This window comes from Staurois parvus, unplaced genomic scaffold (assembly GCF_062004578.1).
Source record: "Staurois parvus isolate SC_StPar_1 unplaced genomic scaffold, SC_StPar_1.0 ptg002891l, whole genome shotgun sequence".
NCBI lineage: Eukaryota > Metazoa > Chordata > Amphibia > Anura > Ranidae > Staurois > Staurois parvus.
In genome coordinates, this window is record NW_028320687.1 from 1 (window position 1) to 27,500 (window position 27,500).

At 50.6% G+C, this 27,500-nt stretch overlaps 1 protein-coding gene across 1 annotated transcript in view; it reads right to left on the reverse strand.

The window, feature by feature from the left end:
- Positions 1 to 2,418: 2,418 nt before the first annotated feature.
- NOL6 (nucleolar protein 6) overlaps positions 2,419 to 27,500 on the reverse strand; it is a 39,370-nt gene continuing 14,288 nt past the window's right edge. The window contains exons 7-14 of the mRNA XM_089666896.1: positions 25,097 to 25,263; positions 22,039 to 22,159; positions 16,991 to 17,049; positions 14,077 to 14,178; positions 9,744 to 9,859; positions 6,093 to 6,270; positions 4,738 to 4,860; positions 2,419 to 2,586 (exon numbers count right to left, since the gene is read on the reverse strand). Of these exons, the coding sequence (XP_089523022.1) occupies positions 2,434 to 2,586; positions 4,738 to 4,860; positions 6,093 to 6,270; positions 9,744 to 9,859; positions 14,077 to 14,178; positions 16,991 to 17,049; positions 22,039 to 22,159; positions 25,097 to 25,263 (1,019 nt within the window). The 3' untranslated portion in view covers positions 2,419 to 2,433. The remainder of the gene's footprint in view (positions 2,587 to 4,737; positions 4,861 to 6,092; positions 6,271 to 9,743; positions 9,860 to 14,076; positions 14,179 to 16,990; positions 17,050 to 22,038; positions 22,160 to 25,096; positions 25,264 to 27,500) is intronic.

Consider the following 27,500-nt stretch of genomic DNA (forward strand, 5'->3'; position numbering starts at 1 on the left):
TATAGTGAATGCGGGGTCCGGGGAGGGCGGATATAGTGAATGCGGGGTCCGGGGAGGGCGGATATAGTGAATGCGGGGTCCGGGGAGAGCGGATATAGTGAATGCGGGGTCCGGGGAGAGCGGATATAGTGAATGCGGGGTCCGGGGAGGGCGGATATAGTGAATGCGGGGTCCGGGGAGGGCGGATATAGTGAATGCGGGGTCCGGGGAGGGCGGATATAGTGAATGCGGGGTCCGGGGAGACCAGATATAGGGAATGCGGGGTCCGGGGAGACCAGATATAGGGAATGCGGGGTCCGGGGAGACCAGATATAGGGAATGCGGGGTCCGGGGAGACCAGATATAGGGAATGCGGGGTCCGGGGAGACCAGATATAGGGAATGCGGGGTCCGGGGAGACCAGATATAGGGAATGCGGGGTCCGGGGAGGACCGGATATAGGGAATGCGGGGTCCGGGGAGGGCGGATATAGTGAATGCGGGGTCCGGGGAGGGCGGATATAGTGAATGCGGGGTCCGGGGAGGGCGGATATAGTGAATGCGGGGTCCGGGAGGGCGGATATAGTGAATGCGGGGTCCGGGGAGGGCGGATATAGTGAATGCGGGGTCCGGGGAGGGCGGATATAGTGAATGCGGGGTCCGGGGAGGGCGGATATAGTGAATGCGGGGTCCGGGGAGGGCGGATATAGTGAATGCGGGGTCCGGGGAGGGCGGATATAGTGAATGCGGGGTCCGGGGAGGGCGGATATAGTGAATGCGGGGTCCGGGGAGGGCGGATATAGTGAATGCGGGGTCCGGGGAGGGCGGATATAGTGAATGCGGGGTCCGGGGAGGGCGGATATAGTGAATGCGGGGTCCGGGGAGGGCGGATATAGTGAATGCGGGGTCCGGGGAGAGCGGATATAGTGAATGCGGGGTCCGGGGAGAGCGGATATAGTGAATGCGGGGTCCGGGGAGAGCGGATATAGTGAATGCGGGGTCCGGGGAGGGCGGATATAGTGAATGCGGGGTCCGGGGAGGGCGGATATAGTGAATGCGGGGTCCGGGGAGGGCGGATATAGTGAATGCGGGGTCCGGGGAGGGCGGATATAGTGAATGCGGGGTCCGGGGAGAGCGGATATAGTGAATGCGGGGTCCGGGGAGAGCGGATATAGTGAATGCGGGGTCCGGGGAGAGCGGATATAGTGAATGCGGGGTCCGGGGAGAGCGGATATAGTGAATGCGGGGTCCGGGGAGAGCGGATATAGTGAATGCGGGGTCCGGGGAGGGCGGATATAGTGAATGCGGGGTCCGGGGAGGGCGGATATAGTGAATGCGGGGTCCGGGGAGGGCGGATATAGTGAATGCGGGGTCCGGGGAGGGCGGATATAGTGAATGCGGGGTCCGGGGAGACCAGATATAGGGAATGCGGGGTCCGGGGAGACCAGATATAGGGAATGCGGGGTCCGGGGAGACCAGATATAGGGAATGCGGGGTCCGGGGAGACCAGATATAGGGAATGCGGGGTCCGGGGAGACCAGATATAGGGAATGCGGGGTCCGGGGAGACCAGATATAGGGAATGCGGGGTCCGGGGAGACCAGATATAGGGAATACGGGGTCCGGGGAGACCAGATATAGGGAATGCGGGGTCCGGGGAGACCAGATATAGGGAATGCGGGGTCCGGGGAGACCAGATATAGGGAATGCGGGGTCCGGGGAGACCAGATATAGGGAATGCGGGGTCCGGGGAGACCAGATATAGGGAATGCGGGGTCCGGGGAGACCAGATATAGGGAATGCGGGGTCCGGGGAGACCAGATATAGTGAATGCAGGGTCCGGGGAGAGCGGATATGGTGAATGCAGGGAAACCCACGCAGGCACAGGGAGAACATGCAAACTCCAGGGAGGTGGTGCCATGGTTGGGATTTGACCCAACGACCCGAGTACTGCCTGGCGGAAGTGCTAACCATTTAACCACTGTGCTGCCCGTACATCTTGCCCTCTCCCATTTGTCACAAATGAGTCCTTTTGGACAAGTAGAGTAAATCTTTTTAGCACAAGTGCTGACAGGCACAGGAACCCCACAGGAGTTTTAATCCCTCTCAATGGAATGAATACCTTTGGGTTTAGAGACACTTTAATGGCTGTATCTACCATAAGGATACGTAATGCTTGCTCGCTGTTCAGTTTGCCAGGCCAGTATCACAGGAAGCAGAAGCTAAATAGAAAACAGAATCATCTTTCTGGCTGTGCTGTCTGGCAGGAGCGAGTGAATCACAAGGCCGGCTTTGTGACCAAAGGTTACTCATGATGAATACAGTTAGCATCATCTATTTGCAGCTGCTGACCTATTCATTGTGAAGTAGAGATTTGGAGAGAGGGTTCGATGCCACGAACACCTGACGGAGCTTTGTACGAGCGTACAAGTCCTTGCTGCAATGACAAAGCTGCACTCACAGGCGTAGAAGGTGTTTGACGATGAGTTCCGGGACCCTGCGTTTTTCCTGCACATTGTCCGCTGGCCACACCACTGCCTCGCAGATCGATGCGTCCTGGAACCTCCGGAGCTCCGATTTTGTTCCCCAAAACTTCCTAAAGTCCACGGCCTGCAACAAGGGAGAGGATTATGGGGGATCTGAGTGGATTACAGAGCTGTGAAACCCAGAACCGCAATGCCCATACAATGCACAGCGTCAACCTACTCAAAGCAAAAGCGGTGCTAAACAAGTACGGGCTAGACGACTATTGAGTGGTCAGCACCGTCACAGTGCTGACCAATCAGAAGCAGCCTAGCCTGTGCTGTCATCCTTACAAGGAGAGGAGGGTAAGCCGCTTCACAAGTCTGGGGATTTAAAATCCCTGTGGCTCTCTCTCCTCTCCTTGCAGAGATTATAGAATGGGCTAGGCGGCTGCTGATTGGTCAGCACTGTGATAGTGCTGACCAATCAAATACTGTCTAGCCCGTACTGTCATCCCTGCACTGAGAGAAGAGAAAAAGCAGAAATCTTAAAGTGTCACTTAACCCACAGCAGTACAATCAGTCTGTAGATGCAGTAAAGCATGCTTGTTATACTGTGGAACCTAAGGGGTTAATCCTCTGCATTGTTTAAAAATGCTGTTTGATCTGGACTTCTCTGATCCTCCTCTTCTTCCAGTGTCCCCCTTATCTCCTGATAAGACATATGGTGTGGAGACACTCTGCACATGCTCAGTTTGGTGTGTATTGCTAGAGAGGGGTTTTTTTTTTTCTCTTGGGAGAGTGCATGTGATCAGCACAGGGCCAGTCAGCACTCTCCAAATAGAGGTCAGGGCTTCCGCATCCTCCTAGAGCAGAAAGAAAACTCCTCCTGCAAGCTTTAACCTGTGCTATGCTGGACACAGATAGAAGTCACAAGACTGCTGTATACTGCTGATGAGAAAATGTATTTAGCAGTTTATATTTACTAAAATAATTGCATTTCCATGTTGTGTGTACTGTGGGAGATCAGATATAGTGAATGCAGGGTCCGGGGAGAGCGGATATAGTGAATGCGGGGTCCGGGGAGAGCGGATATAGTGAACGCAGGGTCCGGGGAGACCGGATATAGTGAACGCAGGGTCCGGGGAGATCGGATATAGTGAACGCAGGGTCCGGGGAGATCGGATATAGTGAATGCAGGGTCCGGGGAGACCGGATATAGTGAATGCAGGGTCCGGGGAAAGCGGATATAGTGAATGCAGGGTCCGGGGAAAGCGGATATAGTGAATGCAGGGTCCGGGGAAAGCGGATATAGTGAATGCAAAGTCCGGGGAGAGCGGATATAGTGAATGCAAAGTCCGGGGAGAGCGGATATAGTGAATGCAGGGTCCGGGGAGAGCGGATATAGTGAATGCAGGGTCCGGGGAGAGCGGATATAGTGAATGCAGGGTCCGGGGAGAGCGGATATAGTGAATGCAGGGTCCGGGGAGAGCGGATATAGTGAATGCAGGGTCCGGGGAGAGCGGATATAGTGAATGCAGGGTCCAGGGAGAGCGGATAAAGTGAATGCAGGGTCTGGGTAGACCGGATATAGTGAGTGCGGGGTCCAAGGAGAGAAGATATAGTGAATGCGGGGTCCGGGGAGAGAAGATATAGTGAATGTGGGGTCCGGGGAGAGAAGATATAGTGAATGCGGGGTCCGGGGAGAGAAGATATAGTGAATGCGGGGTCCGGGGAGAGAAGATATAGTGAATGCGGGGTCCGGGGAGAGAAGATATAGTGAATGCGGGGTCCGGGGAGAGAAGATATAGTGAATGCGGGGTCCGGGGAGACCAGATATAGTGAAATGCAGGGTCTGGGGAGACCAGATATAGTGAAATGCAGGGTCTGGGGTTTAGTAACACTTTATTGTTCCTGTGTCCACTGTGCGGAACATTGTCAAGAAGTATACAGCCCATGGCACTGTAGCTAATCTCCCTGGAAGTGGATGAAAGAAAAAATGTATCAAAGACTGCAATGAAGCATTGTTCGAATGAGGGATAAAGGACCTTGATCAATAATTTTGTCCAGTCCATTTTTTTTCTTGTGTGTGGAATGTGTCAGATTTGGCTTTTTGTTCCTCCATTTTTTTGTGTCCTACCAATATAAACTAAAGAAATAAACATGAGAATGCCTAAACACTTGCAATTGCAACAATTCTCTGGGCGATGTGGTGCATTATCTGACAGAAATCCGGGGGGGGGGGGGGGGGGGGTGTAATATTTTTGGCCATTACTGTATGTACATAAAATGTTCTCACCTCCGGACTGTCTGCAGCTGGTCCTTTCTCCAAGACGCTGGTGTAAAACTCTGGAGTGAGCAGTAAGCCTATTGACAGCGTGCCGATGTCCGTGTGCTCTGCAGGTTCCTCTGTGATCTTCCACTGTGAGGACAACAAACAGCAATGAGCCATTACATATCCGCAAATTATCTGCTGCACCTAACCTATATCAAAGAACAGACACACATACACTATATTGCCAAAACTATTGGCCCTGCCCTCCAAATCATGTGATTCAGGTGCTCCAATCCCCTCCATGGACACAGGTGTATACAATCAAGCCCCTAGGTATGCAGACTGCTTCTACAGACATTGGTGAAAGAATGGGTCGCTCTCAGGAGCTCAGTGACTCCAAGCGTGGTCCCGTGATAGGTGGCCACCTGGGCAATAAGTCCATCCGTGACATTTCCTGGCTACTAAATATTCCACGCTCAACTGTTAGTGGGATTATAACAAAGTGGAAGCAACTGGGAACAACAGCAACTCAGCCACCAAGTGGTAGGCCACGTCACATGACAGGGCGGGGTCAGCGCATGCTGAAGCGCACAGTGCGCAGAAGTCACCAACTGTCTGCAGAGTCAATAGCTAAAGACCTCCAAACTTGGTGTGGCCTTCAGATGAGCCCAACAACAGTGCGTAGAGAGCTTCATGGAATGGGTTTCCATGGCCGAGCAGCCGAATCAAAGCCTTACATCACCAAGTGCAATGCAAAGCATTGGATGCCGTGGTGTAAAGCACGCCGCCACTGGACTCTAGAGCAGTGGAGACGTGTTCTATGGAGTGACCAAGCATGCTTCTGTCTGGCAATCCGATGAACGTGTCTGGGTTTGGCAATTGCCAGGAGAACAGTACTTGCCTGACTGCATTGTGCCAAGTGTAAAGTTTGGTGGAGGGGGGATTATGGTGTGGAGTTGTTTTTCAGGGGTTGGGCTTGGCCCCCTAGTTCCAGTGAAGGGAACTCTTAAGGCGTCAGCATACCAAGACATTTTGGACAATTTCATGCTCCCAACTTTGTGGGAAGAGTTTGGGGATGGCCCCTTCCTGTTCCAACATGACTGCACACCAGTGCACAAAGCAAGGTCCATAAAAACATGGAGGAGCCAGTTTGGGGTGGAGGAACTTGACTGACCTGCACAGAGTCCTGACCTCAACCCCATAGAACACCTTTGGGATGAATTAGAGCGGAGACTGTGAGCCAGGCCTCCTCCCCCGACATCAGTGCCTGACCTGACAAATGTGCTTCTGGAAGAATGGTCCAACCTTCCCATAGACACCCTCCTAAACCTTGTGGACGGCCTTCCCAGAAGGCCACTGAAAAGCTTGGCAGGTGTTACCTCCGGTCTCTGCGGCAGGGTGTGGGACAGCAGAAGCAGCCTCTGGTCCAGACCCCTCTTCAACACAGGCAGTATGAAGGGCAGGGAGGTTGATATGTAGTCTCCCCCGCGATCTATCAGCTCGTTTTGAAGATTCATCTTCTTACACGTGTCCTGTAACTTCGCCAAATGTGTGATACTGCAAGGGAAAGAGAGATGAATGGAGTGCAGCTCACAAAGGCTGCAGGTCGATGATGACCCCGCCCCCCCCCCCCCCCCCACACACACCTCAGTTGAAAATATTGATTATTACTAATACTCCTACAGAAGGCAAGATAGAGCAACAAGCAACTTCGATGGAATATGTATATGTATATATATATATATAAAAAGGCAACAATTTTGAGAAAAAAACAATATTGTTGACTTTTTACTGTTAAACATGTCCAGTAAAAAAAAATACAATTTCGCCATAAATGTAGGCCAAAATGTGTTCTACTACATATCTTTGCTAGAAAAAAAAAAATCCCAGTACCTGTAAATTAATTGGTTTACCTGAAAGTTTTTTTTACTAGTAATGGCGGCGATCAGCGACTTATAGCGGGACTGCGGCGGGCATTCTGACACTGAGGGGAACTGACTTGGTGTCACTGACATCCCCAGTGACACCAATACAGTGATCAGTGCTATTAAAAAGCACTGACACTGTACTAATGGCACTGGGCAGGAAGAGGTTAACATCTGGGGCAATCAAAGGGTTAAAAGTGTGCTGTTTAACTGTGTGCTGTGTATTAGTGCTTCGCTGTAAGCACACTGCTTTGCATAGCAAGAGTGTGCAGGAGCTGACAGGGGAGAGAACTGTATTGTTTACTTACAGTTCTCTCCCTCCGCTGGTAATGCTCCTCGATCACCGGATGTCGGCGAGTAATCACTGACAGGGACCGGGTGACTGACAGCCGAGGTCGCGAATAGCAGCGCAGGTAGGGCACCCGAATATATATACGTGATTTTGCGCACCCGTGCCACCCTGTAGCAGTATTACTGCTATAGGGCAGACGGGAAGCGGTAAACATGTTACATTATTAACCACTTCCCGTCCGGCCGTTGTATATAAACGGCAGGACGGTGGCAGTGCAGGGGCAGGTGGCCATTTATAAACGGCCTCCCCACCCCCTGCTTGTGCGCGCAGCACAGTGATCCTGGGAGCGCGCAACACAGTGATCCGGTGCCTGCTGTGTCCCCTGGACATAGTGGAACACCAATCGTCGGACAGGACCTCTGTGCGAGGTCCCGATCATGTGATCACTGATTGGCCAATCAGGGATCACAAGCAGAGTAGTAAGCAAGATGTCACTTCTGACATCATTGCTTACTACGTGTGAAACGTGTGAATGATCACAGAGGTCACATGGTACAGGGCTATTCACAACAGCCTTGTACCGTGTGACAAGCTGTGACCAATCACAGCTCACCCAGTATTTCTCAATGGCTGCAAGAATGCAGCTAGAGAGAAGGAGAAATGATTGCTTTTACAGCCTGTATGGGTGCAAAAGCAATTAGTGGAAAAAAAAAATCTTCATCACCCTCTAAAAAACAAATAATAATACAAAAAAAAAAAAAATGTAAAAAAAAAATATTTTTTAATAAAAAGATAACTAAATAAATTTTGGCCAAGATTTATGATGAAATACTACTTGCAAACTTTTATAAGAAAAACACTTTTTTTCAAAATTTTTGGACTTATTCATTTACATAGCAAAAAAAAAAAAAAAATCCCAGCGGTGAATAAATACCACCAAAATAAAGCTTCATCTGTCTCAAAAAATGCTAAAAAATGCATATGGGTACAGTGTTGCATGACCGCGCAATTGTCATTCAAAGTGTGATAGCGCTGAAAGCTGAAAGTGTCCGGACTGGAAGGGGGGTGAAAGTGTCCGGACTGGAAGCGGGGTGAAAGTGTCCGGACTGGAAGGGGGGGGGAAAGTGTCCGGACTGGAAGGGGGGGGGAAAGTGTCCGGACTGGAAGGGGGGGGAAAGTGTCCGGACTGGAAGGGGGGGGAAAGTGTCCGGACTGGAAGGGGGGGGAAAGTGTCCGGACTGGAAGGGGGGGGAAAGTGTCCGGACTGGAAGGGGGGGGAAAGTGTCCGGACTGGAAGGGGGGGGAAAGTGTCCGGACTGGAAGGGGGGGGAAAGTGTCCGGACTGGAAGGGGGGGGAAAGTGTCCGGACTGGAAGGGGGGGGAAAGTGTCCGGACTGGAAGGGGGGGGAAAGTGTCCGGACTGGAAGGGGGGGAAAGTGTCCGGACTGGAAGGGGGGGGAAAGTGTCCGGACTGGAAGGGGGGGGAAAGTGTCCGGACTGGAAGGGGGGGGAAAGTGTCCGGACTGGAAGGGGGGGGAAAGTGTCCGGACTGGAAGGGGGGGGAAAGTGTCCGGACTGGAAGGGGGGGGGAAAGTGTCCGGACTGGAAGGGGGGGGGAAAGTGTCCGGACTGGAAGGGGGGGGGAAAGTGTCCGGACTGGAAGGGGGGGGGAAAGTGTCCGGACTGGAAGGGGGGGGGAAAGTGTCCGGACTGGAAGGGGGGGGGAAAGTGTCCGGACTGGAAGGGGGGGGGAAAGTGTCCGGACTGGAAGGGGGGGGGAAAGTGTCCGGACTGGAAGGGGGGGGGAAAGTGTCCGGACTGGAAGGGGGGGGGAAAGTGTCCGGACTGGAAGGGGGGGGGAAAGTGTCCGGACTGGAAGGGGGGGGGAAAGTGTCCGGACTGGAAGGGGGGGGGGAAAGTGTCCGGACTGGAAGGGGGGGGGAAAGTGTCCGGACTGGAAGGGGGGGGGAAAGTGTCCGGACTGGAAGGGGGGGGGAAAGTGTCCGGACTGGAAGGGGGGGGAAAGTGTCCGGACTGGAAGGGGGGGGAAAGTGTCCGGACTGGAAGGGGGGGGAAAGTGTCCGGACTGGAAGGGGGGGGAAAGTGTCCGGACTGGAAGGGGGGGGAAAGTGTCCGGACTGGAAGGGGGGGGAAAGTGTCCGGACTGGAAGGGGGGGGAAAGTGTCCGGACTGGAAGGGGGGGGAAAGTGTCCGGACTGGAAGGGGGGGGAAAGTGTCCGGACTGGAAGGGGGGGGAAAGTGTCCGGACTGGAAGGGGGGGGAAAGTGTCCGGACTGGAAGGGGGGGGAAAGTGTCCGGACTGGAAGGGGGGGGAAAGTGTCCGGACTGGAAGGGGGGGGAAAGTGTCCGGACTGGAAGGGGGGGGAAAGTGTCCGGACTGGAAGGGGGGGGAAAGTGTCCGGACTGGAAGGGGGGGGAAAGTGTCCGGACTGGAAGGGGGGGGAAAGTGTCCGGACTGGAAGGGGGGGGAAAGTGTCCGGACTGGAAGGGGGGGGAAAGTGTCCGGACTGGAAGGGGGGGGAAAGTGTCCGGACTGGAAGGGGGGGGAAAGTGTCCGGACTGGAAGGGGGGGGAAAGTGTCCGGACTGGAAGGGGGGGGAAAGTGTCCGGACTGGAAGGGGGGGGGAAAGTGTCCGGACTGGAAGGGGGGGGAAAGTGTCCGGACTGGAAGGGGGGGGAAAGTGTCCGGACTGGAAGGGGGGGAAAGTGTCCGGACTGGAAGGGGGGGGGGGGGGGGGGGAGTGCCTGGACTGGAAGGGGTTAAAGTAAGATATTCTGTATGGTATACTTACTGAAAGACATGATCAAACGTCCTAATGAAAGGTTTGCGGGCCATGAGGAGCTGGAGGAAGCCATTGGTGGTTGTGTCATCCAGGTACTTCAAAGACTCTTTTGCTTCAAACTGAATCTGATAACAAAATACAAAAAAAAAAAAAAAAAAGAAATTATCTTAGTTCAAACAAAAAGCTGAAATATCCCGCCAGGGAACCTGTGCTAAGAAAAATATGTAGCCTGCCAATCAGGGATATGAAGGTGACAGCTCTGCTGACGTCACATCCAAGATGGCGGGACTCCCAGCAGCAATCTCTTGGCTTTTGAATGGCTACATAAAGAGAGGATTTTACAGGTAAATAAAATGCATAAAAACACACATATACATTTTGAGGGAAAGTTTTTGTGGAAATCACTGGTCCCATAACAGGGTTTCTTTATAGTGGAACTGAACTCAAAAATAAAAGGTTTATTATGTTCTTCATCTAGGTCTGTGCCTACAGCTGGCCATACATTATACAATTTTCTTTTTTTCATGTTCAATTTCCTTTAGATTTACCCTCAACTATGTAGTGCAAACGCCTGCCTGGCTGCATACAAATTGGAAGTGTTTAGGTTTGACCTCATATTATATAGTTTTGGTTATTCTAAAGGAAATGGTATTGTATGGTTTTGGTAAATCAACAGAAAAAAAAAAAATTGTATGATGTGTAGTCAGCTTAAGCAGCCCCCCGAAAAAAATCTACACTTTGTCTGGAGATGGCTTGAAATGGCTACAATTAAAGCTGAATCAACTCTGCAAAAATGTTGTTTTTCAGTTGAGCCCCAGGAGCTCTTAGATATAATGTCCTAGCATGCACAGCAGTTTAGCACATTATGGCAGACCTACTTGGCTAGTGATCCCCTCCGGGGCCTGCTGGGCTAGTGATCCCCTCCGGGACCTGCTGGGCTAGTGATCCCCTCCGGGGCCTGCTGGGCTAGTGATCCCCTCCGGGGCCTGCTGGGCTAGTGATCCCCTCCGGGGCCTGCTGGGCTAGTGATCCCCTCCGGGGCCTGCTGGGCTAGTGATCCCCTCCGGGGCCTGCTGGGCTAGTGATCCCCTCCGGGGCCTGCTGGGCTAGTGATCCCCTCCGGGGCCTGCTGGGCTAGTGATCCCCTCCGGGGCCTGCTGGGCTAGTGATCCCCTCCGGGGCCTGCTGGGCTAGTGATCCCCTCCGGGGCCTGCTGGGCTAGTGATCCCCTCCGGGGCCTGCTGGGCTAGTGATCCCCTCCGGGGCCTGCTGGGCTAGTGATCCCCTCCGGGGCCTGCTGGGCTAGTGATCCCCTCCGGGGCCTGCTGGGCTAGTGATCCCCTCCGGGGCCTGCTGGGCTAGTGATCCCCTCCGGGGCCTGCTGGGCTAGTGATCCCCTCCGGGGCCTGCTGGGCTAGTGATCCCCTCCGGGGCCTGCTGGGCTAGTGATCCCCTCCGGGGCCTGCTTGGCTAGTGATCCCCTCCGGGGCCTGCTTGGCTAGTGATCCCCTCCGGGGCCTGCTTGGCTAGTGATCCCCTCCGGGGCCTGCTTGGCTAGTGATCCCCTCCGGGGCCTGCTTGGCTAGTGATCCCCTCCGGGGCCTGCTTGGCTAGTGATCCCCTCCGGGGCCTGCTTGGCTAGTGATCCCCTCCGGGGCCTGCTTGGCTAGTGATCCCCTCCGGGGCCTGCTTGGCTAGTGATCCCCTCCGGGGCCTGCTTGGCTAGTGATCCCCTCCGGGGCCTGCTTGGCTAGTGATCCCCTCCGGGGCCTGCTTGGCTAGTGATCCCCTCCGGGGCCTGCTTGGCTAGTGATCCCCTCCGGGGCCTGCTTGGCTAGTGATCCCCTCCGGGGCCTGCTTGGCTAGTGATCCCCTCCGGGGCCTGCTTGGCTAGTGATCCCCTCCGGGGCCTGCTTGGCTAGTGATCCCGTCCGGGGCCTGCTTGGCTAGTGATCCCGTCCGGGGCCTGCTTGGCTAGTGATCCCCTCCAGGACTGCACTATCAACACTCTCGGTCCGACTGTTGTACGAGTCTGAAGGGTCAGACCCCTACTGGCCAGCAGAGTTTCCCAGCTGATCTCACTATAGTGGGGGAACAGCATGCGTGCTGGGGGGGACCACCCAAATTAAATCTATATATATATTATCTGGCCTGTCACCCAGGACTGCAGGTAGTTGAAAACAAGAATCCATCGAGTGGAAAAAAACAAAAATCTATCCAAAAGGAACCCATCTTGAAAATAAAAATGGATAAAAAAAAAAAAATCTTAGGTCAAAAGGCCTAAGCGCTAAGCAAAAAAACAGCTGTGTGTTGCAGGTGAGGCATTGGGCCACCAACGGGGAGGAGAAATGATGTGTTTGGGGCAATTGGGTTCAAATATTACTACGGTACATCTCAATGAACCTAAAGAAAGCTAAAGCACGTGTCAAACACAAAGCCTACGGGCCAAACCCGGACCTCCAGGCCATTTCATGTGGCCCTCGCACCTCTCCTGCAGCGCCCCCCTCTCTAGTCTCTGCGCCCAGTCAGCTGCAGAGAGGAGGACAGATCTTCTCTGCCAAATCCTGCGGTTCTCTGTGCACCCAAGAAGAAGCTTCTCTCTGCTCCCCTGCATCAGCAATCAACAGCAGAGAGGACAACAGAACTCCTCCTACAGATACTGCACCTCTCTGTGCAGCCACAGCACCCCCCCATCTCCCCCTTCCTGGTCTCAGCATGCAGCACACTTCGGTAGCTGACTGCAGTCCCCCTCTGGTCCTCCTCCAGACCCTGCAACTTGCTTCCCAGCTTTTTCCCGGCAGCAGCACAAGGTAAGGGGTTAAGGGTGTACTGTGATGTGACTCTTGACTTCATATATTTGTATTCAGTTGAATTTTGTTCCAAGAAGTACAATTTTGGTTAAAGGACTAGCGCCTACATCATTTATAACCCTTCACATTGTGGAAAGTGTTTGTTAAAGGGCAGCTGCCTAACTGAACGTCACTTACACATTTATGGGGTGGCGCCCTTTCAGTTTCTTCTATATTCAATGAAATTGAGTTTAACACTCCTGAGCTAAAGGGATTTTTTTTTTTTCTTAATTTAAAGCGGAACTTCACTCTCTCAAACGCTATTTTTAATCCGTATGCTGCTAGCATTAGTATATAGATAGGAAAGTACAGATGTACCTCGGTTTATGAATTTTATGCGTTCTTGCGAAAAATTCGTAAATCGAAAATGCACTTTCCCATAGGAATGCATTGAAAACCAACCAATCCTTTCCGGAGGTCAGAAAAAGGTAAAAAAAAAAAAAAAAGTTGCTGTCACTATAGGTCAGTTCCGGTTTTTACATGTAATTACCGACTTTTTTTTTTTCTTCACTATAGCTCAGAGAATCAGCTGTCACTTTCCCCCCAGCTAGAAGAAACAAAGTTTCCTTTTAGTTTATCTCCCTAAGAGAAACAATGTTTCCTTTTAGTTTGTTTCCCTAAGAGAAACAAAGTTTCCTTTTAGTTTGTTTCCCTAAGAGAAACAATGTTTCCTTTTAGTTTATCTCCCTAAGAGAAACAATGTTTCCTTTTAGTTTGTTTCCCTAAGAGAAACAATGTTTCCTTTTAGTTTGTTTCCCTAAGAGAAACAATGTTTCCTTTTAGTTTGTTTCTGGAGATAAAAAAAAAAAACAAAGTATCCTTTAGCTCGGGGGAAAGCGACAGCTGATTCTGTGAGACATATTGAAGAAAAAAAAAAGCCGGCAATTACATTTAAAAATCGGCACCGACATACACTTTGTATTGCGAAAAAAAATTCATAAACCGAGGCATTATTTTCAATGGATTTTTATTCGTAAACCGAAAATTGCGCTAACCGAGGCGTTCATAAACCGAGGTACGTCTGTAGATTATATTTTACTTGTTTTAAACTTTTAAACACTTCTTTAGTTACTTCCTGGTTTCCATGCCTAGGCAAATGATATCATACATCCCAGGTGTGTTCACGAGGGGTTTTCTCAGGTAAGCACACCCTCCTACCTGCATGCCTGAGCTAAGGGCAGATGGATTCCAGAAAGTAAATGCTGCATGAAACATCTGCCCTTCCTCAAGATGGCCACGGCCAGAAATTCTAGGGGAGGCGTTTTTCAAAGTGATTTTTCAGGCAAATAAAGCAAGGAGACATGGATGGATTGGGGAATTTGCTTTGAATATTAAAAATAAATTAGAATCTATTTTTGGTTTATGGTGCTCAGATGAAGTGTAGTTCCACTTTAGAACAGCAGAGGGTTTCATTCTACATGAATGGCTATTAGTATTCCTACAGTAGAAGTGTACATGTTCAAGCTGACCCCCTCCTGCCAGCCGTCACTTACCTGTCTGTACTTTGCAGCCGTCATATCCCCACACAGATTCACTAATCCCAGAGGATCCACAAAAACAACTTCAAACGCCCGGTGAAAATCGGCAACGGAGGGCTAAGGGGAAGAAAAGAAAAAAAAAAAAAAAAAATAGAGGGTAAGGAACGAAAACAAATTATATTCTGTAAGATGATCTAAATAATAATACATTTAAAAAAAAAAAATTTGATAAAATGTTTGATAAATTAAAAAAAAAAAAATCCAAACAAAAGCCCTCATACACTAGCTTTGAAACTAACACTGAAATACCAGATTTACGCTCCATTCGCATTAGCGTGTTTCCAAAGTCCTGCGATTTCCAGCGCGACTTTGATGCGACATGTGGAGTGACTTTGATCCAGCTTTACATTCATTGGACTAAAGTCCAGTCCACAAGTTGTACCAAAGTAGTTCAGCTGCAAATTGAAGTCGCACGATTTGAATGGTACTCATTAGGAAGCATCGGGTGCGACTTGTCATGCGACTTTGGACCCCAAAATCGCACAAGTGTGAATGAACTTCTAAGCAGACAGAAGCACTATATTTTTTGCATATATTACTGACCTTAGGCAACATTTGTATACACGTTACAATAATTGCTGGCAGAGCCACCTTAAGTGGTTGTAAAGGCGCAAGGTTTTTTACCTTCAGGCATTCTATGCATGAAGGTAAAAAACCTTCTCTGTGCAGCTCCCCCCAGCCCCCCTTTAACACTCACCTAAGCCCCCTCTCGATCAAGCGATGTGCACCGGAGCCTCGGCTATCCTGGGACTCCCTCTCCTCAAAGGCTGAGCCATTGGCTCTCGCTGCAGTCAATCACAGCCAGTGAGCCAATGAGAAGAGAGAGGGGACCAAGCCGTGGCTCCGTGTGTGAATGGACACACGGAGCAGAGGGTGCCCCCATAGCAGGTTGCTTGCTGTGGGAGCACCCAACAGGAGGGAGGGGCCAGGAGTGCCGGCGGGGGGACCTGTGAAGAGGAGGATCTGGTCTGCTCTGTGAAAAACCACTGTAGAGAGCAGGTTAGTATGGTGTGTGTGGTTTTTTTTTTTATGTAAGCCTTTATTATTACTTTAACAACGACCATAAATGTTACAATGCGATTGTACGATCTCCTTTTGGATCTATCAACTATGTATACCAAGGCACTACCTGACAGGGCTAATTAACGGGATTACATACATATGCCCTTACATCACACAGTTTTGGAACTGTATACACTGAAAGGTACAGTGGGGCAAAAAAGTATTTAGTCCCCACCAATTGTACAAGTTCTCCCACTTACAAAGATGAGAGAGGCCTGTAATTGGCATCATAGGGAGACCTCAACTATGAGAGACAAAATGAGAAAACAAATCCAGACAATCACATTGGCTGATCTGGAAAGAATTTATTTGCAAATTATGGTGGAAAATAAGTATTTGGTGAATATGAAAAGTTCATGTCAATACTTTGTTATATATCCTTTGTTGGCAATGACAGAGGTCAGACGTTTCCTGGAAGTCTTCACAAGGTTGGCACACACTGTTGCTGGTATGTTGGCCCATCCTCCATGCAGATCTCCTCTAGAGCAGTGATGTTTTGGGGCTGTCGCTGGGCAACACGGACTTTCAACTCCCTCCAAAGGTTTTCTATGGGGTTGAGATCTGGGGACCGGCTAGGCCACTCCAGGACCTTGAAATGCTTCTTACGAAGCCACTCCTTCGTTGCCCGGGCGGTATGTTTGGGATCATTGTCATGTTGGAAGACCCAGCCACGTTTCATCTTCAATGCCCTTGCTGATGGAAGGAGGTTTGCACTCAAAATCTCACGATACATGGCCCCATTCATTCTGTCCTGTACATGGATCAGTCGTCCTGGTCCCTTTGCGGAGAAACAGCCCCAAAGCATGATCTTGCCACCCCCATGCTTCACAGTAGGTATGGTGTTCTTTGGACGCAACTCAGCATTCTCTCTCCTCCAAACACGACGAGTTGTGTTTCTACCAAACAGTTCTATTTTGGTTTCATCTGACCATATGACATTCTCCCAATCCTCTTCTGGATCATCCAAATGCTCTCTAGCAAACTTCAGATGGGCCCGGACATGTACTGGCTTAAGCAGGGGGACACGTCTGGCACTGCAGGATCTAAGTCCCTGGCGGCGTAGTGTGTTACTGATGGTAGCCTTTGTTACGTTGGTCCCAGCTCTCTGCAGGTCATTCACTAGGTCCCCCCGTGTGGTCCTGGGATTTTTGCTCACCGTTCTTGTGATCATTTTGACCCCACGGGGTGAGATCTTGCGTGGAGCCCCAGATCGAGGGAGATTATCAGTGGTCTTGTATGTCTTCCATTTTCTAATTATTGCTCCCACAGTTGATTTGTTCACACTAAGCTGCTTGCCTATTGCAGATTCAGTCTTCCCTGCCTGGTGCAGGTCTACAATTTTGTTTCTGGTGTCCTTCGACAGCTCTTTGGTCTTCACCATAGTGGAGTTTGGAGTGTGACTGTTTGAGGTTGTGGACAGGTGTCTTTTATACTGATAACAAGTTCAAACAGGTGCCATTGATACAGGAAATGAGTGCAGGACAGAGGAGCCTCTTAAAGAAGAAGGTACAGGTCTGTGAGAGCCAGAAATCTTGCTTGTTTGTAGGTGACCAAATACTTATTTTCCACCATAATTTGCAAATATATTCTTTCCAGATCAGCCAATGTGATTGTCTGGATTTGTTTTCTCATTTTGTCTCTCATAGTTGAGGTCTACCTATGATGCCAATTACAGGCCTCTCTCATCTATGTAAGTGGGAAAACTTGTACAATTGGTGGGGACTAAATACTTTTTTTCCCCACTGTATATGGCCAGTCCTGTACAGCACAAACATGCACAATGATCCTTCATTATACCTGTACTTACCAGGGACATACCGCCTGATCTGGACATTGTTATTCCATCAACTGTCAAATCGGTGTTGGCTGCAAGAAAAAAAAAAGGCAAGCATTGAAGGGCAACTTTCAGCATTAAAATGTATGTTAGGCCACAAAAGGAAAAAAAAAAAAAAGAATCAGCAGACTAATGAGCTCATGTCTGTCACTCTGCTCTATCCTCCTGCCTATGACCCTGCATTCACTAGATCCGCTCTCCCCGGACCCTGCATTCACTTCTTCACTCTCCCCGAACCCAGCATTCACTATATCCGCTCTCCCCGGACCCAGCATTCACTATATCCGCTCTCCCCGGACCCAGCATTCACTATATCCGCTCTCCCCGGGCCCGGCATTCACTATATCCGCTCTCCCCGGACCCGGCATTCACTATATCCGCTCTTCCCGGACCCCGCATTCACTATATCCGCTCTCCCCGGACCCCACATTCACTATATCCGCTCTCCCCGGACCCCACATTCACTATATCCGCTCTCCCCGGACCCCGCATTCACTATATCCGCTCTCCCCGGACCCCGCATTCACTATATCCGCTCTCCCCGGACCCCACATTCACTATATCCGCTCTCCCCGGACCCCACATTCACTATATCCGCTCTCCCCGGACCCCACATTCACTATATCCGCTCTCCTTGGACCCCGCATTCACTATATCCGCTCTCCCCAGACCCCGCATTCACTATATCCGCTCTCCCCAGACCCCGCATTCACTATATCCGCTCTCCCCGGACCCCGCATTCACTATATCCGCTCTCCCCGGACCCCGCATTCACGATATCCGCTCTCTCCAGACCCTGCATTCCATATATCTGTTCTCCCCCGACCCCGCATTCACTATATCCGCTCTCCCCAGACCCTGCATTCACTATATCCGCTCTCCCACAGTACATGGAAATACATTTATTTTAGTAAATACATACTGCTAAATGCCTTTTCTCATTAGCAGTATATAGCAGTCTTGTGAATTCCATCAGTATCCAGCAGAGCACTGGTTAAAGCTTGTAGGAGGCGTTTTCATTCTCTCCTGATTGTCCTATGAGGCTGTATAACCCATAACCATCTATCTGGACAGCGCTGATTGGCCTTGTGCTGATCACATGCACTCTCCCAAGGGAAAAAACTCCCTAGCAATACACACCAAACTGACACTGTGCAATTTGCCCCCAAGGCTCTGTTCTATCAGCAGATGGATTGGGGACTGTGGAACAAGGGGAGGATCAGAGAAGACAAGGTCAAACATCTTTTTTTACACAATGCGGAGTAAATACCCCTTAGGTTCCACAGTGGGTATAACAAGCATGCTTTACTGCATCTACAGACTGATTGTACTGCTGGGGGTTTAGAAACACTCTGTGGCAGATCTGCTCTAAGTTGCATGCTATAGTAAAGCATACTGGTTAACCACTTGCCTTCCAGAGGATTTACCCCCCTCCCCCTTCCTGACCAGGCCATTTTTTGTGATACGGCGCTGCGTTACTTTACCTGACAACTGTGCGGTCATGTGACGCTGCCCCCAAATGAAATTTATGTCATTTTTTACCCCCAGAAACAGAGCTTTCTTTCGGTGGCATTCTGTTCCATGTCTTTGCTAAACAAAATCCCAGGGAATGTTAATTAATTGGCTTACGTGAAAGTTATAGCATCTACAAATGGCGGTACATATACTTTTTTTTTTTTTTTTAATAGTAGTAACGGTGGTGATCGGCGACTTATAGTGGGACTGCGGCAGGTATTCTGACACTGGGGGGGGGGGGGGGGGGGGAACTGACTAACTGCCACTGACATTCCCAGTGACACCAATACAGTGATTAATGCTAATAAAAAGCACTGACACTGTACTAGCGGCACTGGGCAGGAAGGGGTTAACATGAGGGGTGATCAAAGGGTTAACTGTGTGCGGTTTTACTGTGTGTATGGTTTTACTGTGTGTGCTGTGTTGTGTTTTTTGTTATAATTCCTTTATTTTACTAAAGTTTCAACACAGAACAGATATAGGTACAGGAGCACACGTCAGTGTATCATAACAGAGTATTACACAAAAACCATGTCAGACAAGTATCATCATTAGCCCAGGCAAAGCTGAGATGAGCAAGTCCAATAAGCAACAAGGTAGTGGTGCACCGAAATGAAAATTGCGGTGCCGAAACCGAAAATTCAAAATGCACTTGGCCAAAAAACGAAACCGAAATGCGCAGGCTTTTAAAAATGAAAATATATTTTTTTGGAAAAATACCCTTTGATAAAAATAAAAAAAATAAAAATATATGTACCCCAATTGGTTGTAAAATATGAAAGAGAATGTTACGGCGAGTAAATAGATACCCAACATATCACGCTTTAAAATTACGCACACTCGTGGAATGGCGTGAAAGTGCGGCACTTCCATATCTCCATGGGTGATGCTTTAAAAATTGATAAAAGGGTACTAATTAGAGTTCATAAATGAGCAATAAATAAATGATAAAAAGTTCAAAAGGTGACTTTAGTGCGCTTAAGGTGCCTGTTTCCCTGGTAAGCCGGTGCAATAGTTGTGGAAGAACTGCGCACTCACCAGACACGCAATTTAAAAGCGCATGTAAACATATATCCAGATGTCCTCAGAATAGGCCAGGTGATGGGGTGACTTCCCTCTCCCGATCCAGGACTGGAAAGCCGCAACACCCCGCTCAGGCACCGCAGACCCTCCACATACCAGACTTTACCTCACCCTTATGACACCAAGTACACACCAAGTACACACCAAGTACACACCAAGTACACACCAAGTACCAACTACATACCAGACCCAAAGCTCTCCGGCTCTCTGCTCTCACCTCCCGTCACTAGAGCTCACTAGAGCTGGAGGAGTGTATAGTTTGGCATTGCTCCGGTCCTCCAAGGGCATAGAGATGAGTGTCGGGAAGGGGAAGGTGAAAAGGAAAAGAAAACTAGTGGGGGTACAAAAAAAAAGGGGAAATAGAAGAAGGAAGTATGGATTGGAGTATTCTAATGGCACTATGTACCAAATTCCCATACTGAGCACACTGGTGCACCGCAGGGGAATTACCCTAATGGGGGGGTGATGAAGTGAGATTCGGATTAGACAAGCAGAGATGTGAGACCATGGAACCGAGACACAGCAATAAAGGTAGTCAAACCGCTACTGGCGACATTCTCCAGAAAAAAAAAAAAAAACAGAGACCCTGGGGGCCATATCAGTGAAACATGTAAGTAACCGTAACTCAAGTGCACCTGTATTGACCGGGGAGATTACAACCGTATCAGAACAGATTCGGGGGCTCAACTGAATCCATGAACAACTCCCCACCGGGAAAAGAAGGGAGTGCCCACGGGGCGCGTCCTCCCCCCGGCCACCCAGAACGGGGTTAACACAGGGGGATCTAGGATGGACACGTAGCCACATCAGCCACCTGGTGGGGGACATCCCCTCGCAGTCAGCACCAGCCCAAGGTGGCCCATGCGTGGGGATGGGGGAGGCCCGCCATTGCTAGAGCCACAAACTCACCTAGAACCTAAAGCGCCCCCGGCCACAACCAGGTCCAATTAAACATACAATGGGAAAGGTTAGGTCAGGATACACGTTATCAACAGTAATAAAGCATTTTCTCGTAAACAATCAAAACATATGTAAAACGTCTGAGTTATCGGACCAACTCTCACCACACCCGGAACCATCCAGAAGTGGGTCAGCTCACAAGAACAGCTGAAACAGTATAACTGTGTGATTAGTCCTCTGAGGACGTCGGGTTGTTCCGGGAAGCCGGAGCAGCAGGGTTGCGAGAACGTGATCTGCGGGACCTTTGCGGCCTTGGTCGAGGAGGGTTCTGCGCTTCTTCCCGAAGAAGAGAGTCCAGCCAGCTTGGCACGGTGACCTCCGGACGGTCTAGGAACTGAAATGTTGTGTTTTACTTAGGAAACATACTGCTGTGTATTTCCCTGGTGTGCGGAGAAGTACACAGCAGCATGTTACGGCTGGCAGGAGAGTGACCTGTGTTGGTTATATACGGGTGTAATGTACCGCCTGGCGGTACCTCTAGCAGCCCACGGAATAGGATTCCCCAGAGCGCGGAGTCTAAGTCCCAGTCTGCTTGTTCACCAGGGCCCCTGATGGTGGGGATGGACTTGGAGCAGACAGAGACCAGGTCGCGGCCCCTGAGTACACCCACCTGTGGTAGAGGGATCCGCCAGAGGTATCTGCTGGATAAGAGCCTGACGTGAAGAGGCGGATGGGTCCATGCAGGACGGGTGGATGGCTGAGCAGGAGCGTGGTCAGACAGGCCGGGTCGGTAACCGTGGGGACAGAGCGGTACTAGGCAGCAGGCAAAGAATAGTCGGGTCACTCGCCGGGTCAGTAACGGGAGGTCAGATCCAATGGGGGGCATCCAAAGAGAGGTCAGGCAAGCCAGGGGTCAGGGCAGGAGAAGACAGCACGGTCAGGATCAATCAGGGTCGGCAACAATCAATCAACAGGTAACAGGAGCAGGAACAAGCAGATAAGACCATACGGCAACCAGTGTCAGCGCAGAGCGGATTTAAATACCGCGCCCTGCACGGTCATTGGTGCCAGGCGCACGCCCGCGGTCCCGAGTGCGCATGCGCGAGTTCCGCCGTCGTCGCGGCCGCCCAGGACCTAGTGCCCGCACACCAGTGCGAATCGGTACACTGCGCCAACCCACACGCCACGGCGGCTCCTGACAACGGGTCTCTCCCCTGTCACTGTTCCTCTGCGATCACCAGGTGCCGGCGAAGAATCTCCGGCCGGGAGACAGTGATCGACATCTGGAGCCACCAATGGCGGCGCGGGTAGGACGGCACGCGCTCCCTACCTAGACATACAAAAGTACGTATATATACACATGATTTTGTGCAGCTCTGCCACCCTGTAGCAGTAGTTCTGGGAAGGGTAGTAGGGAAGCGGTTAATAATGCACAATCAGTAAATTCATTAATATGCAACATAATTTGAATGAAAAGGCCAAAAAAAAAAAAAAAAAAAAAGAATAAGTATTTTAGCTTTTACCCAAGAATTGCAGCGTGATCCTCAGCACCTGATGGCCGCTCATCATTCGAGTAATCTTGTTCCTGGACAGTAGATACACAACAAGCATGGACGCCAAGAAGCCGTTAAAGCAGCCGTAACCCTGAAGGGACAAGAGCATACATTACCTGTAAGAGGTCATATACAAGGGGGAGAAATACAAAGTGCTGCATGTTTTCTGCCTCTCTCTGACTCTTCTAGAGGTAGAAAAAAACGGGGCAAATGCTGCTCCTCATCAACAAAAGGTAACCGAACGCACACGTGCCTGGAAAAGGCTCTACGATACTGGGTGCTGCAGCAATCACCCGCTGCTGGAAACTGGATGTCACAGTGTAGATATTGGCCAGCACTCCAAGCATCTTCAAGCTGTGCATATGGCTTCATTGAAGTATGATCACATCACAAACTGGTCGTCACGTCCTGATGAAGGGGTCCTGCGTGACTCCTGTTTGTGATGTCATAATTCAATAAAGCCGTGTGGCCGACCTGGAGATCCGTGGTGTGCTGGCAAACATCTACATTGTAGATTTACTTTGTTGATCGGGACGGATCTGCTCCGAGTTGTATACTATTTCTGTCACAGGCACATTTATTTATTTCAGCTACTTCTATAGTGCTGTCAATTTACGCAGCGCTTTACATATATATTGTACATTCACATCAGTCCCTAACCCTCAAGGGGCGTACAATCTAAGGTCCCTAACTCACATTCATACATACACATACTAGGGACAATTTAGACAGGGTCCAATTTATCTACCAGCATGTCCTGGGAGAAACCGGAGTACCCGGAGGAAACCCACGCAGGCACAGGGAGAACATGCAAACTCCAGGCAGGTGGTGCCGTGGTTGGGATTTGAACCAGCGACCCGAGTACTGCCAGGCGGAAGTGATAATCATTTAGCCACTGTGCTGCCCCATAACAGTACAGTTTTAGCTGCCTGCTCAAACCCCTCTGCCTGTCCTTGGCCCTCTGCTAAGCTGAGATCAAGAAGGAAGAGGATGATGACTGTGCAGGCTCTGCTTGTGTATTGTAATCACTGCATGAGCAGAAAGCAGGGAAGTGAGCAGTATGCAGACAGCTCACAACCCGTATGCTAGGTCTGACTTGGCGGAGATCTGCGGCAGTTTTCTATACTGAAAACAGCCATGATCTCTCAGGTATTTAGTTGCACAACCTGCACCATTTTCTATTTCACACTGAAATATACACTGATGTGCAGATAAACATAAAAACAAGTCTATCTGTTCAGTCAATGGGGTGCCTGCCACTTGCACTGGTTTTCTGAATGAGCCCAGGCAGTAGGCCTCATCTTCGAACATTAAGATCTAAGCCTGGGGACCTCACATGCCTTGAATCACTCCTCAAATGTCGCCTCCATAACTGGAAATCTAAGCTTTAAAGTGGTAGTAAAGTCTGTTTTTTTTTACTTGTACCTACCGGTAAGCTTTATTAACCTAGGACAGTGTTTCTCAACCTTTTTTCAGTCAAGGCACCCTTTAATATCATGGACAGCCCCGAGGCACCCTTTAAAATCACGGACGGTCCCGAGGCACCCTTTAATATCACGGACGGTCCCGAGGCACCCTTTAATATCACGGACGGTCCCGAGGCACCCTTTAATATCACGGACGGTCCCGAGGCACCCTTTAATATCACGGACGGTCCCGAGGCACCCTTTAATATCACGGACGGTCCCGAGGCACCCTTTAATATCACGGACGGTCCCGAGGCACCCTTTAATATCACGGACGGTCCCGAGGCACCCTTTAATATCACGGACGGTCCCGAGGCACCCTTTAATATCACGGACGGTCCCGAGGCACCCTTTAATATCACGGACGGTCCCGAGGCACCCTTTAATATCACGGACGGTCCCGAGGCACCCTTTAATATCACGGACGGTCCCGAGGCACCCTTTAATATCTAGGACGGTCCCGAGGCACCCTTTAATATCTAGGACAGTCCCGAGGCACCCTTTAATATCTAGGACAGTCCCGAGGCACCCCATTCTAATATATGAAAAATTATTCCAATAGTTTTATATAACACACCAACATCCACACATGTAGAACACCCAACATTAGAGGTGATTTATTCTTCTTTTGCACACTGGTACTGACTAGTATTCCAATGTTTCTCTTCTCCCTCAGTTTTTCTTCATCACCGAGCTAATGTGACCCCAGCACTGATGGAGAGGGGCGGGGGAGGGTCAAACTAGGATGCTGTGCAGACAGCCAACATCCTCCTTATCAACTGATGTCATTGGTTGTCAGGACGCTGGCGGCTAGAAGGTGGTAATGATGCACAATGAAAATCTGTGGCTTTGTGTAACTAAAAGCAGGCTTGTCCCACCCGCTGGCTTATATACAAATTTTTGGCAGTTTTTAAGGCCTTTTGCCAAGGCATCCCTGAAGAAACCTCAAGGTACCCTGGTTGAGAAAAGAGGACCCAATCTATAATGGCCGAGCCGCATTGCGACTTGGCCATTCAAGCCGCCGGAGCCTGCAAACCCAGAAAAAGGATCGAGTGGCGATGGAAGCCCTATCAGCGGTGACAGCGCTCCGCTGGACGGCCTACATTCAGTGTCCTCCACCCCTCTCTGACAATCCCTCCACTGACCTGCACCCCTCTCTGCCAATCCCTCCACTGACCTGCACCCTTCTCTGCCAATCCCTCCACTGACCTGCACCCCTCTCTGCCAATCCCTCCACTGACCTGCACCCTTCTCTGCCAATCCCTCCACTGACCTGCACCCCTCTCTGCCAATCTCTCCACTGTCCTCCACCCCTCTCTGCCAATCCCTCCACTGACCTCCACCCCTCTCTGCCAATCTCTCCACTGTCCTCCACCCCTCTCTGCCAATCCTTTGTGTTAATGTAAGTTTCACATAATGTGCTAGTATGCGATACATACTAACACGTTATGACATTGCCTTGCAGGGGAAAAAGTGTTTTTTTTTTTTTTTTGTTTTTGTTTGTGTTTTTTTGCATGATCAGGTTTACTACTGATGTAAGGCTGACAATTCACAGATCTTACCTTGTCAAGCTGCCGTTGGCGCAGCCACACCTTGAGAATGACAATGGCATCTCTCATGCCGGGGAAGTCGGTGATGATACTGGAGAGGAGGTGAAAATGCTGCTCCAAAGCCAGGTCACACAGAACAGAGTTGTTGTAGTGTGGGGTGGGAGGCTCACTGGCGCTCTCTGAGGGCCACATTGAAAGCAAAAAATATACAAACAAACCCACAAAAAAGGTCATTAGTATGGAGATAAATCATGACACTCAAGTTTCAAGCTCAGCAGTTTAAATGGAACGTACTCGTCACAGTTTCTCACACATAAACAATAAGGGGTAAACAATATGAAATTCCAAAGGAGAAAAAAAATTAAATCACCTTTATATAACACCACATAAACTGCAAAACTGATATTGTGTACTGTATTCCCTCCCTGGGTATCTCTCACCTTGACTATTGTAACTCCCTCCTCATTGGCCGACCTCATCGCAGGCTATCCCCTCTTCTATCATGAATGCTGCTGCCAGACTTATCCATCTTACTAACCGTTCTGTATCTGCCACCCCTCTCTGCCAATCCCTCCACTCTGTGTCCTCCACCCCTCTCTGCCAATCCCTCCACTGGCCTCCACTCAGTGTCCTCCACCCCTCTCTGCCAATCCCTCCACTGGCCTCCACTCAGTGTCCTCCATCCCTCTATGCCAATCCCTCCACTGGCCTCCACTCAGTGTCCTCCATCCCTCTATGCCAATCCCTCCACTGGCCTCCACTCAGTGTCCTCCATCCCTCTATGCCAATCCCTCCACAGGCCTCCACTCAGTGTCCTCCATCCCTCTATGCCAATCCCTCCACTGGCCTCCACTCAGTGTCCTCCATCCCTCTATGCCAATCCCTCCACTGGCCTCCACTCAGTGTCCTCCATCCCTCTATGCCAATCCCTCCACAGGCCTCCACTCAGTGTCCTCCATCCCTCTCTGCCAATCCCTCCACTGGCCTTCACTCAGTGTCCTCCATTCCTCTCTGCCAATCTCTCCACTGACCTCCACCCCTCTCTGCCAATCCCTCCACTCTTCTCTGCCAATCCCTCCACCCCTCTCTGCCAATCCCTGGCACTGACCTCCCCCCCTCTCTGCAATCCCTTCACTGACCTCCACTCAGTTTCCTCCACCCCTCTCTGCCAATCCCTCCACTGGCCTCCACTCAGTGTCCTCCACCCCTCTCTGCCAATCACTCCACTGACCTCCACCCCTCTCTGCCAATCCCTCCACTGCTTCCCATTGCCCAATGTAAAAATTCAAAACATTAACAATAACGTATAAAGCCATTTATAACTCTGCCCCAAATTACATCACCAATCTTGTCTCCAAATATCACCCAAACCGTACTCTCCGCTCCTCACACAACCTCCTGCGCTCTAGCTCCCTTGTCTCCTCCTCCCATGCTCATCTCCAGGACTTCTCCAGAGCTTCCCCCGTCCTCTGGAACTCTCTACCCCAATTTATCAGACTATCGCCTACTCTGCTCACTTTTAGGCGATCTCTGAAAACCTCTCTCTTCAGGGAAGCCTATCCTGCCCTCAGCAGAGTGGAATCTTCTATTCCTCCTACCAGTCCATCCCCCACAGTTACTACCTGTTGTATCACCAGCCCCTCCCTCCAAGATTGTAAGCTCCCAGGATCAGGGCCCTCCTATCCCTCTTGTATTGAACTGTATTGTTGCTGTATTGTCTCCCGTTATATTGTAAAGCGCTGAGCAAACTGTTGGCGCCATAAATCCTGTATAATAATAATATATAAATCTTGTATAATAATAGTAGTAAATGTTATACTGTAGGATTCTAGTAACTTCACAGATAATGATACTTCATAGGAAATTACACCAAAGTGAACCTGTCACCTGGGCGCCTCAAGATGGCAGCCGCCCCCCCCCCCCCCCCCCCGCCACAGGAGTGAGTGTAAATCTGACAAGCCGACTGTTGGCTTTCAGTTAGAAGCAATCTACAGCCACCTGATTGCTTCCACAGACTCCAATTAAGTGAAAAACCAAAACCACTTCCAGTCCGGACGCTTTCCCCCCCCTTCCAGTCCGGACGCTTTCCCCCCCCTTCCAGTCCGGACGCTTTCCCCCCCCCTTCCAGTCCGGACGCTTTCCCCCCCCCTTCCAGTCCGGACGCTTTCCCCCCCCCTTCCAGTCCGGACGCTTTCCCCCCCCCTTCCAGTCCGGACGCTTTCCCCCCCCCTTCCAGTCCGGACGCTTTCCCCCCCCCTTCCAGTCCGGACGCTTTCCCCCCCCCTTCCAGTCCGGACGCTTTCCCCCCCCCTTCCAGTCCGGACGCTTTCCCCCCCCCTTCCAGTCCGGACCGCTTTCCCCCCCCCCCTTCCAGTCCGGACGCTTCCCCCCCCCCTTCCAGTCCGGACGCTTTCAC